Below are 14,056 nucleotides of genomic sequence, written 5' to 3' on the forward strand. Positions count from 1 at the left end.
CTGAGGGCATCCTCGGCAGGCTATACATGGTGAGTGTAAACCAGAAGAACAGTGAGGCAACAACAACAACAACAACAACAACAACAACAACAACAACAAAAAAAAAAAAGGAAAACAGAACCAAGTGGTAGATGAAATTGACGGTGATGAGAAGTAGGGGAAGTGAGATGAAGATAAGAATAACGAGATACAGATAAACCACATTGGTGGGGGCATGCTGTTTAAGGTGCCGGTGTGACAATAAAATACAATCCAGGACTAATGGACCGATTGACAGACCGTGAAGTCATGCTGCTAGTGTGGCAAACTGCATACGGCTCGACAGCGATTGATTGTTAGAACGTGCGATTGAAACAACAATCGTCACTCTTGTGATCTCGGAAAATTACACTTCAGGTTTAACCGCCTTCTCATTACAAACCGACGTTAGCTTTTGGCCCCCGTGAGTCTGTGAATAGTGGCCCTGAACCTGCGTGAGGTCTGATAGTGATGGATGAATTGGGTACATAGACAGAGCCCCCCGGTGCAGCTGAGATAAGAAGCCCAGAAGAACAAGCAGCCGTTGCAAAGCCTGTCTGTCATTGATATCGCCGTTTCCCACTGTCTGTCCAGAGTACACAAGCGTTTCCTCCGGTGGCCAAGAGGCGGTGATTGCCTCCATGAGAGAGAAGGTTGTACTTGACTTGGCACCAAGACATAACACGAAAAGCTTAAAAGTGCAGTTTTGGTATTGATTGTTTTGTCAGTGTTGTTGTTAATAGCACAAGCATGAGGCCATAAAACACAGCAAAAACCTCCTCTGTCCATTTGACAAAAGTGTGTTAGTCACGTGCATACAAAACAGACAGAAGCTCCTTTGTCTCTGTTGTTGAAGTGTTTGTGTTTTACATAATTAAACTGAACTCAAATATCAATTTGTAGAGGGAATAATATAGTTTCCAAAAATAAACTTCAAAAATACATCCAATAATTCGGCATTGGACTAATGCCCAGTGAGTTCCAGCATTGAAAAAGGAAAGAGTTGTCCTTCATTTTTTAAATAATTCTCCACAAGGATTAGAAATGCTAATAACCATCTACAGAAATGTGTAATTGGTTTCCAAACAGCCATATCACAAATTAAGGCCTGTCCAGAGTATCACAGCAAACCGTTTACACATGCTTAATTCATTCTGCTGTGACATAATGAAAATCAATTGATTTGTATTAATGGAAAAGCTGAAAATAATAATATCATAAGCGATTTTAATGCACCGTGCCCTTAGAATAAATCAGAAAACGTTTGATAAAATGCTGTGATAAGAATGAAATATTACCCTGTGCGGTATTATTATTAGAAAAAAGTTTTACTTGCACCATTTTTGAAATTTAGAGCAAATAATAGCTGACATTAAAGCAGACGCTATTATACAGTAACATATTATCTGTCCCGAGACAGTTTTCAATGCAGAGACACAGCCTCACATTTGCGTAAACTGTACATTCCACCCTTTGAATTCATTGCCTGTGATATGAAGCTATACTTTTATTTCCTGCACTTGAGTTAGTAGTTTTTTTAAAGTTCAGAAAATGCTGACTGATGGGCTCATGGGCCTCACTGCCAAAAGAGTTCATACAGCTGCAACCAAAGCTCATCCGAGTTGTCTGCTGTTCAAGTCCAACTCTTCGTCCCCTCTCCCTTTCATCCAGCTGAAGTGTTTTACCATCCTCCTCCACAATGAAACCCAATGATGTGAAACTAAAGGCTGGTGTGTTTGTGTGTGTGTGTGTGTGTGTGTGGGGGGGGGTTCTGTGTGTGTGTGTGAAGTGGTTTATGGCTGCATTGGACTTTCACCTGTCAAGACACAACTGATTGGTATTAACAGTGTGGATGACTGAATTCTGCCTGGAAAAAAAAAATTGCATTTTCATCCCAAAAGCTCCCTTTAAATTTGCATGGAAGAAGAATTACTGGTCTTGGGAAAATCTGCAGCGTCAACCACTAAAATGAAAAAACCTCTGGAAAGTTTTATTTCGGAGAGTAAGCATTCAGCGTGACATACAGCAGTATTTCATGTGCTTGTATATATCGATCTTCCTCAAGATATTTTCTTTTTAGTGCCAGCTGCAGTAAGAGGGCATCTGAAACCAGAGTTTATTTCACATAAAAACGGTTGGGTATGGACACAATGCGTACAACTAGTGCCCATGTGTGTGTGTGTGTGTGTGTGTGTTAATGTAAAGACACTGGGTCTGCACAATGCTGACATGAGGACGGTGGCAGACTTTCCAATGAAAAGCTGGCTTACTGAGTAGGAAAATTATCATTTGTGAATGAGTGACTGCTGTGAAATTGAGATGAGGATGCTGAGAAGATGTTTACTCTTTGTGTGTGGGGAGCTTAGGACAAACCTCGGGATTAAATGCAAGGGTTTTGACCTCAATCAAGGAAATAATTACTGTTGCCCCTCCTGTTGGTGGACTCCATAATTAGCAAGCAAAGCCCCCACACAGAAACACAATTAGTCTGAAAACAGAGGTGATTAAAACTATAATTCTTCTAGACTCATTAAGATTTTTTTTGGGGGGGTGGTGCCTGGAAATATTTATTGAATTTGTCGGGAAATTCAATTGCGGCTCGTACATGTCGTTCCCAGAAAAAGAAATCTAACAAATTCTCCAGGCAGGATGCCTTCTATAAGCATTCAGCGTGTCTGCATCCAGAGAACTGTCAAAGCTGGTGAGATATGGTAATAGAACAGAGGGTATTTGCTTCAAGATAAAAACAAGTCAAGTGTGACTGACTCCATATTCCTCAAGTAATGAACAGTATTCATGATTGGAATCACTGATAAAAGCTATGGATCCCATAGGCGTAGATGCACATGTGCACTTGCAAACACACACACAGACACACACTAACACACACACACACACACACACACACACACACAAACTCACTTCAAAGCTGCTCTTTCTTTCACAGTGTGCTTCAGCGCAATGAATCACCATGTTTCCTATTATATTCTCTCAGAAGAACAAACGCGCACACACACACATGCACATGAATGCTGTTATCTGCCATCACCAATGTTTCTGCTCCACCAAAAAATAGTCGATACTGATGCAGCACCCACTCAGTGTGTGTACGTCTGTTTTGCTCTAAATGGTTTTTTTTTTTTTGGGACTAAATGGAACTGCAGCAATGAGGGAAGTTTTGGTGTTTTTGCGCTTTCAGATTTCTCTGACCAATGTAAAGGGCTGTATTACAAAACTGTTGCAGGTTATAATAGAGCAGTGATTCAGATGCATCATTCATAGCACTTATATCACGTTTTTCTTTCTTTTTACATAATGCGCTACTGTAAAACCCCGGACAAATTGATGCACATATTTTCTTAATGTGTCCTGACTAAGAAAAATACTTGGTCGGGTCATTATTTTTCCTCTGTGAGCAATGTTCAAATGTGCCCTTTAGTTCTTCAAAAATTTTTACAATATAATAACCTTTTGTGATATATATTTTTAAACCAATGAGAAATATCATCGGCGTGGGCATGTGTTACAACAATCCATAGAAAATGCACTGTCCCATGTTTATGATAAGACTCAGATAATGTCCTTCCTTTTGACTGACATGCTTGAATGCTGCATCGTTTTGCTATTTGTCAAGTTCTAATGTTGAAATATATCATTATTTAAAATAAAAACAATTTTCATTCCTTTCCCAAATCAATACTCCGTTTTCATCCATTTACCAAGAACTAACCCGGATAATAAGACGTGACAACTTCCTTAGCACTAGTTCCTGTTGGGCCTGGGACAATTCGAATCGTACTTACTATCTACGGCTATCCTACCAACCAATAACAACACGTTGAAGAAATGCTGTAGCCAATCACAGTGCACGTAAGCGCAGAGCGGGACGCTCCGAATTTAGACACGGAAGTCTGTCATGTTGTTGTTAGCTCGGTGGTTTACCAACATATAAAAAGGAATTCGTTGAATATGGCTTGAAGCAGCTTGTCCATTGGGTAGACCGCGGATTCAAGTCGATTTATTGCTGTAATACAAGGTGTAGTCTTGTTGGTGAGTTTGGAATCCAGCTAAATAACAAGAGGTCACTTGAAGCTAGAACTTTGTGTTTCACTTCCTTTTTAAAGCAATAGCTACAGACAGCGCCATGTTAAATTTCACCAGTAACTGGCAGAATACGGGCGTTTATTTTTTGTATACTAAATGTTGTTGATGCATCTGTATGCTAACCTTATACCAAAAAACAGGTTAGTATCAGTTTTACGAAGGCTAGTTTCACGTAGCTACTAACATTAGCCATCTTTAGCACAATGCTACGATGGCTGCTAAGGGTTAAACTTGGGAGTCACAGCTGAGTTTTACATGTGTGAAGCGCTTGTTGTAGCGTTAAAGGTAAGAACATGAGGCATAGCCCGTTTAAATGTTACAAGCTGGCTTACAGTTACAATGTTGTTAATAAGTGGCACTTGTTTTAAAAGCTGTGTACAATTAATATGTTCCTTCTACTACTTGCTAACGTCAGTTTTATTTTTTTTAATTAGCCGTCACATCCGTTTTTTTGAGAGATGGAGGAGCTCTACACTTTGGAGAGAGAGGTAGGACGAGGCAGCTACGGTGTGGTTTTTGAGGGACATATGGCCAAAACAAGACAGAGGGTGGCTATCAAGCGGCTGCCCTGCAGCAGCCCGGAATGCATTGAACTCTACCTGCAAGAGCTGTGGGCCATGAGAGCCATGGCCAAGAACCATGTCAATGTCATCGCGCTCCACAGCTGTCTCCTGCAGACAGGGCCAAGAAGCCTGAAGCCACTGACACCAGGGAAGTTGCCACTACGTCTAGTTGAAACCGTGCTGAAAGGAAGTTTAGTCAGAGCATCACAAAGCCACGAAAGGAATGATTCCCAGTCTAACACTCGGAAGAGGACTAACGCTCTTTCCAGACTTCAAGACAGGACCAATGCTGTCCAAGTCAGGGGGAAGTTTCAGGACAAATCTAAATCAAATGCCCCTGATTCTACCCCACAAAGACTTCAAAATAGAGCAAGGAAGAGACTAGCTCAGATAGAGAAAGGGCAGCCAGAACCCCTACGCTGCTTAGCCCTGTGGCTCGTGATGGAGTACTGTGATGGGGGTGACTTGAATAACTACCTGCTTTCCAGGCCTCCAGAAGCACAGCGTAACCACAGCGTGGTTAAACAGCTCTGCAGTGCAGTGGCCTTCCTGCACAGCTTGGGTATCACGCACAGAGACCTGAAACCTGACAATGTACTGGTCTGTGTCACATCAAAAGGCCCCGTTGTTAAGGTAGGCAGATTGTGAAGTGGTATTGTGTTTTAGAGGCACCGCACATACTATTCATGTTTGAAATTACCATAAACATGAATGGTTTGCTCTCTCGAGAGTGTTTGGATTCCACTGCAGCCAGGAACTTCATTAAGGATGTATGGCAGTATTAAAAAAGTTTTCTTTGATGATATTATTAACATCATTACTTGATACAATTTGCAACTGTCATAAAAATTCAAACTGAACAAAATACTTTATGAAGTATCATTGTCATTTGAGGCTTTAGAGGTTATGAAATACATGATTTTCTAGCTTCCAAGCTTTAAGGCAATGTATCAAAGCATTGGAGCTTTACTGGTGTGAAAGGAGTTTCTGTGTTCCCATTCACAAACCCAAAGCCCAAGGTGACGTCTATTGTCTAACCAGGACCCAGCACATTCAGTTTATAATTGTAGAAAACCCAATAAATAATTAGAAGACAGGCAGGAAGCAGAAAATCTATTGTTGTTTTTACTTTGAAATAAGAAATGAAAAAAATTGTTTTTTTTTGTTTTTGCAGAAGTATTTTTATTGCTACTTTAGTTTTTCACATATTGACATGCAATAAAAGTCCACATCCTCCTCAAATCTTTACACAATCGTTCAAGTTAATTTCCCTGTCGCCCTCTAGGTGGCAGACTTTGGTTTAAGCAAGATGAGTGAAGCTCTGGTGGATGGTGATCGGACCAGGCAGCACTTTTCTTCCACCTGTGGCTCGGACTTCTACATGGCCCCAGAGGTGTGGGGTGGGCTGACCTACACAGCTCAGGCAGACATCTTTTCCCTGGGTGTGATGTTTTGGGCAGTCCTAGAGAGAATCACCTTTCTGGAAGAAGGGACGACACAGGAACAACTTGGTAAGTGTACAGAAACGTTGCCAGAGGGATAAGCTCTGAAAGTTAGGACCAGCAGTGGAAATGGGCAACAGCCATCGAGGGCTAATTTTTGTTGGGGTGAATCTCCACAAACTTTACATTGTTGTCCTGTCCTAAAAAGTCTTTCAAGGGTTTTGAGGTTGTGTTTTTTTTTTTTGCAGTGGAAATGATCCTACTACTACCCGCACACACTTTCATCCCAATAAAATCGAAGTAATGGGAATATTTTTTAGCCACTGAATCTAGGGACTTTGTTCTAATAAACTAGCTTACTGCTTATGGTGCTGCTAATCCTGATACGTGCAAGTGCAACAAATATAAATAATAAGTGCTGGATTTCAAATAAATCTTTGATGTGGTGAGAACTAAAGTAACATAGTAAATAGTTGTACAAGTAACTAATATAATTACTCAAAATGTTTGAGTAATTATTTAAATTTGTAACTTTTTTCACTGTTCTTTACGGGGAAACGTAATATTATTACAGTAATTGTCCAACGCTGGTTTTGAGTGTACGGTCAGGCAGGTTAACGCATTACACTGAATTGACTTTGACACAATTTACTGGCTCATATTAAACATGTCATGTACTGTATATAATACATTCATCAAACATGGATGGTACAAATATAAATCTAAAGGGCAAAGAGATGAGATATGATTTATGCAATCTCGTACATTGTCATATGGATTACATTAGCTCTTTTTCTTATGATAAATGTGACAGGTTGTTAATCAGCTTCCATGCTTTAAAACTTCTGGCGCATGATAAACGGTATATTTATTAATTTATTTATTTTATCCTCTCCTTGCTCTCCTTTGGACCCAGCACAGTGTCTTTCATATCTATTACATTTTCATGGTAATGCAAGGGTACAGATAAGTTGTAATTATGTAATTTCATTTGATATCTTACTTTTTTAATAAATTTGTCTGTTATTGCATAGAACATTAATATGGGGATTTTGACCTCCAAAGATCTTGCCAGTTTAGTAAGAGCAACATGTTGCGCACTCCAGTCTATTGTTAAAGAACAGGATCGTAGATGGTCTGCACTTATTTAGCATTTTTCTACCTATTGGTACTGAAAGCGTTTTACACTGCTTCTCATGCAGCCATTCACACACACACACACACACACACACACACACACACACACACACACACACACACACACACACACACACACACACACACACACACACAGATAGGGATGGCATACACTCACTAAGTTGGGGTTCAGTGTCTTGCTCAAGGACACTTCGACATCTGATCAGAGGAGGCGGGGATCAAACCCACAACTGCAGGATTGGTGGACGACCGCTCGACCTCCTGCTCCACAGTCACAGGATTGACATTTAAATCTTTTTTTATTTTTATTTTTTCAATGACTATGTAGCTATAGTAGGTGCCATAAGAATGCAGGGCCTAGTTCTGTTCCGCACTCCATTGTCAAAGTAGTAAAATGGCTGTTGCATGGATGTGGTTTTTTTATTTTTTATTTATCTTCATCTTATTTTATTCACAAGAAATGGTTCTGGTCAGTGCCAACCTGGTGTCAGAGGAATATACCATTATCTTTCAGTTTAGTGCCTGACCACCTATGTGAGTCACTGCTACTCCATTAGCCCTGAATGGAAATAGTTATGATTGGGGTGGGGGGAGAGGGAGAGGGGGTGTTAGTGATTAAAAAAAAAAAAAAAACAACAAAAAAAAGCCTAAATGGAATTTAGCAGCCCCGATCACAATCCTCTTTGTCGGTGAGAAACCGAGCAGAGCAGCTGAAATCTGCCTCACACAAGCCGATAAAATGGTCCATTATTTTACTTTATCCTCCCCACTGAGTTATTTCAATAGGCAGGAGAGTGGAGAGAGTGTAGTGAAGGAACAAGGCTAGAATAGAACTTGACTTTAGACTTCAGCTGCAAAATGTACCTCATTGTTCCTTTGCTGAGCATAATCAGGTTCTTACATGACAGGTATGTTACTAAAAATGCTCACGTCTGCTGATGCTGCTTTTGAATAGCACTTGGACAAACACTTGGAGTGTTTCTCATAAGTCAAAGTTGTTTTAAACCACACCTCCATTATTGTTTAATTGATTACACACCTGAGTCCAGTTACCATTTGGTGACATCAGAGCCTAGTGTTCCCATTACATTATTACCATCACTTTTATTGGGTGCGTTAAATAAGTCATAAAAGAAGGAAATGTTGTTTGATAGTTGTTACACTTGGTAAAGACCAGATCACATATCATTACCAATTGATGCACAAAGCCAAGAAATGGAAACGCAACTTTTACTCGTGACTGTAAATGCACATTACAAAAATTCATGACCTCAGAACTCTTGTTTGGAAACCAGAAACAAGTAGTAGTCATGGAGGAGGGGAAGAGCATTCAGATGCAGCAGTAATAAAACAGCTACAATCTTATTCTTCTTTTCCTTTTGGCTGTTCGCATTCAGGTGTCACCACAGCGAATCATGTGCCTCCATCTAACTCTGTCCTCTGCATCCTCTTCTCTCACACCAACTAACTTCATGTCCTCTCTCACTACATCCAGAAATCTCCTCTTTGGTTTTCCTCTAGACCTCCTGCCTGGCAGCTCCAACCTCAGCATCCTTCTACTGATATATTCACAGTTTCTCCTCTGAACATGTCCAAACCACCTCAATCTGGCCTCTCTGACTTTATCTCTGAAACATCTAACATGAGCTGTCCCTCTGATGTCCTCATTCCTGATCCTGTCCATCCTCGTCACTCCCAAAGAGAACCTCAACATCTTAATGAAACCATATTGCTGCTCACAAATACTCACCTCTGCCCTTAGCCGAGCTTCCACTACTCTTTCCCATAACTTCATTGTTTGGCTCATCGGCTTTATTCCTCTGTAGTTGCCACAGCTCTGCACATCTCCCTTGTTCTTAAAAATTGGTACCAGTACACTTTTCCTCCAGTCCTCAGCATCCTCTCACTCTCCAAGATCTTGTTAAACAAACTAGTCAGAAACTCTACTGCCACCTCTCCTAGACACTTCCATACCTGCACAGGTTTGTCATCAGGACCAACTGCCTTTCCGCTCTTCATCCTCTTCAACGTCCTCCTCACTTCACTCCTATTAATCTTTGCTACTTCCTGCTCCACACCAGTCACCTCTTCTACTCTTCGTTCTTTCATTTTCCTCATTCATCAACTCTTCAAAGTTCTCCTTCCATCTTCCCATCACACTCCTGGCACCACATCCTTATCTTTAATCACACTAACCTGCTACACATCGTTCCCAGCTCTGTCTCTTTGTCTGGCCAAACTGTACAAATCCACCTCTCCCTCCTTAATGTCCAACCTAGCATACAAGTCCTCATATGCTCTTTGTTTGGCTTTTGCCACCTCTACCTTCACCTTACGCTGTATCTCCCTGTACTCCTGTCTACTGTCTTCAGTCCTCTCAGTGTCCCACATCTTCTTAGCTAACCTCTTTCTCTGTATACACTCCTGAACTTCCTCGTTCCACCACCAAGTCTCCTTGTCCACTTTCCTCTTTCCAGATGACACACAGAGTCCCCTCCTACCTGTCTCCCTGATCACATTAGCTGTAGTAGTCCAGTCATCTGGAAGCACCTCCAAACCACCCAGAGTCTGTCTCAACTCCTCCCTGAAAACTACACAACATTCTTCGTTTTTCAACTTCCACCACTTCATCCTCTGCTTAGTCCTCTTCATCTTCCTCACCACCACAGTCATTTTACACACCACCATCCTGTTTGATCTGGTTACTCTCTCACCTCTGGGGATGCTTTGCATCACTTCATCTAACTCACTCCAGAATTTGTCCTTCTCTTCTAACTGACATCCTACCAGTGGGGCATAACCACTAACAACATTGGACATTATGCCTTGAAATTGCAGCTTGTGATACTTTTTTATCTCCAGAACATTCCTCACAAACCCCTTCTCAGGATAACTCCTACTCCATTTCTCTTCCTACCTGACCTATGATAAAACAACCACCTTCCTTCCCCTGTCATAGTCCCAGCATTCAAAGTCCTTACTGTCAGTCCTACATTCTTAGCTTTCCTCTTCTCTCTGCCTATGGACACACCTTCCTCCTCTCCTTCTTCAACCGACAGTAGCCCAGTTTCCACCGGTACCCTGTAGGCCAACAGCAGTATGGGAGTCAGATTTGGTGTGGAAGTCATGATTTGTATGTTTTATTTTATGTCGGATGCCCTTCCTGACACAACCCTCTGCATTTATCCAGACTTGAGACTGGCACAAAAACACACTGGCTTATGCCCCCTTGTGGGTGCATTAATAATAATAAAACAGCTACATTGAAAACCTGAAAACTTTTTCCCACAGAAAATAAATTGTGAGTCAATAAGGGAATTGATAAAGAACCGAACCAATAAGCAGAACCGCTGACATTAGCATCAACAAATTCTTGTGAATTGTGAATGAACCTCGGAAGATATTACTTTATTTAAAATTGTCAATTTGACTTAAAGCTTAAAAATAAACAATACCTCTTGTAGCTGTGTTTTTGCATATCCAGTGTGGCTCAGTGCTGTAGTTTTCATCTTGAGAGCTTAAGAACATTTTTACTTGAAATGTTCAGTTCATAAAAACATCAATATGCAGTACAGTTAAGCCATACTGAAACATGCTTTATAATACTTCACTGTCGAATTCAGAGCCAGTGTCTACATCCAACCAATCTAGTTCTTGGCTGTTTGTGACATGATGGTGTCATCATAAATGTGATCAAATGATCTGATGTTGGAATTTTTCATCCAAATGAGGAGTTTAAACTGTATCTGTATGCGATAGAATCTTGGTGGTTTCATGTTTAAAGCACTACAGAGAATAAGAATTTTGAATAAACATTTTCAATTTTTTTTTGGTTGCTTGTTGATTGCAATTGTATTGTTCGTTTTAAATGTTAAAAGATTGAGCTGCAGTGATTCACTGAGAAAATGTGTGTAGACATGAGAGCTCTGAGCAGATTTTCATAAATATGCTGTAGCGGTAGTTGCTTTACAGCTTACAGATAATTCGTTATCTCAGGGATCTAACAGGAATCTCCTGTATTATGACATAACTGTCTCTTCGCTTGTGTTTCCCCTTCAGGAGCCTATGTTTGTAAGGGTCGCTCGGGCTGGTTGATGCCGCTGGGGGAAGCTTTGTGGGACAATGCTGACCTCCAGCTGTGCATCCCTATGAAGTTCAAGAGAGCGCCTCCACTCCCTCCACCTCCTGGTCCAGCCATGTGCAGGCTGCTTTTAGACATGCTTGCCTCAAACCCAGATGCTCGTCCTCCAGCAGACCAGCTGGGGACCAGAGTGCATTTTGCTCTCAAAGAGGACTCCCAACTGACAGACCGTGTGCTTAAGAGAACATAATGGCTGTAACCACTACAGTCACTATGAGGAGATGTTGACTGTGGAGACCCCGACTGCGGTGCCTCCTACAATTGCCACTTTGATGCCACAGGAAAGCGAGGATTGGAAATATATACGATCACTGGGATAGTTAAGTGCTATTTTGCCACCAATAGCTTAATTTATACACAGTGTAGCAAACTACACAAAAGGAAATAGTGAACTGATACGGATCCAGACGAGCACTGAAGTATCTAGTGGTAACCAGGCTATTGACCTTGGACCCCCCTGATGGCACTATAGACAAACACCCAGGGATATTCAACAAAGCCCATCGAGTGGGACTTGAACAAGCTGTATTTTCTGCTGTTTGGGCCTTGAATAAGTCAGATTTTAATGTAAATGTGTATGACTGAAATAAGATGCATGGAATTAGGTTGTTGTTAAACATGTCTGCATTGTTTCGGTGGCTCCATATTATCTATGCTTTTGTTTTTTAATTTTAACTTTATTTTTGGACATTGTGGTTTTTCTTTTTTTTTTTTTTTTTTTTTTTTTAATATGTTGATAAATGTAGCTTTTAATTACTTCTTTTGCACTTACCGTGACTCAGCTTTTTCAATCTCACAGTAAGGTTTGATAAGCATTGATTAAACGATCCAGTGGGCTTCAACACACCTTTCAAATGTGTCAAGCGAGAGAACAAACTAAAAAAACCTGCTAAAACATGGAACCCTTGTCCATAGTCACACAATGGAATACAGTAGTCCTGTATTGAATACTACTTTTGCAACACTAACAAATAAGTTCTAGTAATTGTTGACATAGCCTAAGGAACAATGGTCAATCTGATTTAAAAATCTATCATGGACTGCAGTTTTATATGGTGTAGTATTGTTGCTATAAACAGTACATTTAAATAAGGTGGACACAAAAACAGCTTAAGCAGCAGTCAAGTAGCATTTATGTTGTTGCACTGTTTTAGTTTATTTTTGTATTTTTTTTCTTTGGAAGAATATGTCTTAAAGTATTTTTTAGTATAGTAATTCTTTTCCAACAACCCCTACCCAATTAGTACCCTCCCCACTGCTGATGACCTGGATCAGGTGTGTTTAGTCAATCTTACACCAATTTAAGATGGTATCTTCCAGCTTCTCCTTAGTTGAACACACTTGATTGAGGATTAGTTGGGAAAACAAGAAGGGCAGAGGTCCCTGAGGGGGCTGGGGTTAGGACAGGTCTGTATTTTATTTCAAAGAGAAAAAGTTATGTAAAGAAAATTGTTGTTGTCATTGTTAAAATGTAAACCCGACCGTTATTTGAAGACAGACTTGAAAAATTGTGAGCCCTTCCTTTAAGCAATATATATGTATGTCCTATTTGTCTTGTAACAATATAAATACAACTTGAAATTGTTTTTGGTTTTATTTTGGATTTCTTTGGGATGGGATGCTACAACCATTGAAATCTTATTTTCACGTATGTTGAAAGACAACCAAAGCAAATTTGAAAAACTCCTAAAGGGTTAATTAGTTCTCTGTTAAAGTGGATGCATAATTTCATGTAGCTGTAGATTTAAATTCACTACATCCTATTACTGGGTAAAATAATGTATTACTTTTCATGCGGAAATATTCCTTTTTTTTAAAGAAATATATATTGATTACATAAGTAACTTAACCCAACACATTTCTTAATGTACTTTCAGTGTAATAGGGAAAATGTATTCCAACATTTATGAGGCTTCAGCAGCCTATTAGTCAAATCACTTACAGTAAATCTTCAACATTTTAAATTAACATGTGAATTTCCCCGCTGTGAGATCAATAAAGTTTACTAGTACTATTACTACTACTTTGCTGTTGAGTACACAAACATGAAAACACAGTAACACATTTTGATGGATTTTGAACACAAAGGATTTTACTAACTTCATTAGTTAAAGTCAGACTGCTAGAGTCTCATATGATCTCACAGAAAGATCAAGTTCTGAGAAGATGTTTTTAACACACTAAGGATGTGGACACTCACACTTAAAGCACATGAGGAAGTTGCTTAAAGCTACAATATGCAACTTGAGCATGAAGCTCAAAATTAATCCTGCCCTGCTCAGCTCCACTCTGCTACACACTTGACGTGGTTTTGTCAGGTGCTTGAGGAAGTCCTCAAAAAGAAATTAAAAAGTTCACTTCGCCAAATGTAATGCATGGTTCAGAGGCACGGAAAATCGGTATCGAATTTATTCATAATCAAGCCTGAGTCATTTAATTTCTTTGGTTAAAAAGCCAAAACCTCACCCTCAAACTGTAAAGCGAAGTGAACCAATTGTCTTTGCACTGCTGCTACCACGGATTGGTAAAGCTTAACCAAATATGTCTATTATATTTAGTGCGTGTTATTAAAATGCTCTTACAATTACTTTTCTGTATTAATATCGAAAGCACTTACAAAGTATATAGAT

At 40.0% G+C, this 14,056-nt stretch overlaps 1 protein-coding gene across 2 annotated transcripts; it reads left to right on the top strand.

The window, feature by feature from the left end:
* Nucleotides 1-3,891: 3,891 nt before the first annotated feature.
* On the top strand, nt 3,892-13,011 carry si:ch211-63o20.7 (Serine/threonine-protein kinase pdik1l-B-like). Of its 2 annotated transcripts, none has more exons than XM_067482909.1 (4): nt 3,892-4,068; nt 4,557-5,318; nt 5,971-6,196; nt 11,345-13,011. In XM_067482909.1, the coding sequence occupies exons 2-4, from the start codon at nt 4,581-4,583 to the stop codon at nt 11,614-11,616; spliced, it is 1,236 nt and encodes a 411-aa protein (XP_067339010.1). In that variant the 5' UTR covers nt 3,892-4,068; nt 4,557-4,580; the 3' UTR covers nt 11,617-13,011. The 2 variants fall into 2 exon arrangements, with proteins under 2 accessions (XP_067339010.1, XP_067339011.1); XM_067482910.1 differs by lacking the exon at nt 3,892-4,068 and adding an exon at nt 4,089-4,407.
* Nucleotides 13,012-14,056: the final 1,045 nt, after the last annotated feature.

This window comes from Channa argus, chromosome 17 (assembly GCF_033026475.1).
Source record: "Channa argus isolate prfri chromosome 17, Channa argus male v1.0, whole genome shotgun sequence".
NCBI classification, from domain to species: Eukaryota; Metazoa; Chordata; class Actinopteri; order Anabantiformes; family Channidae; genus Channa; species Channa argus.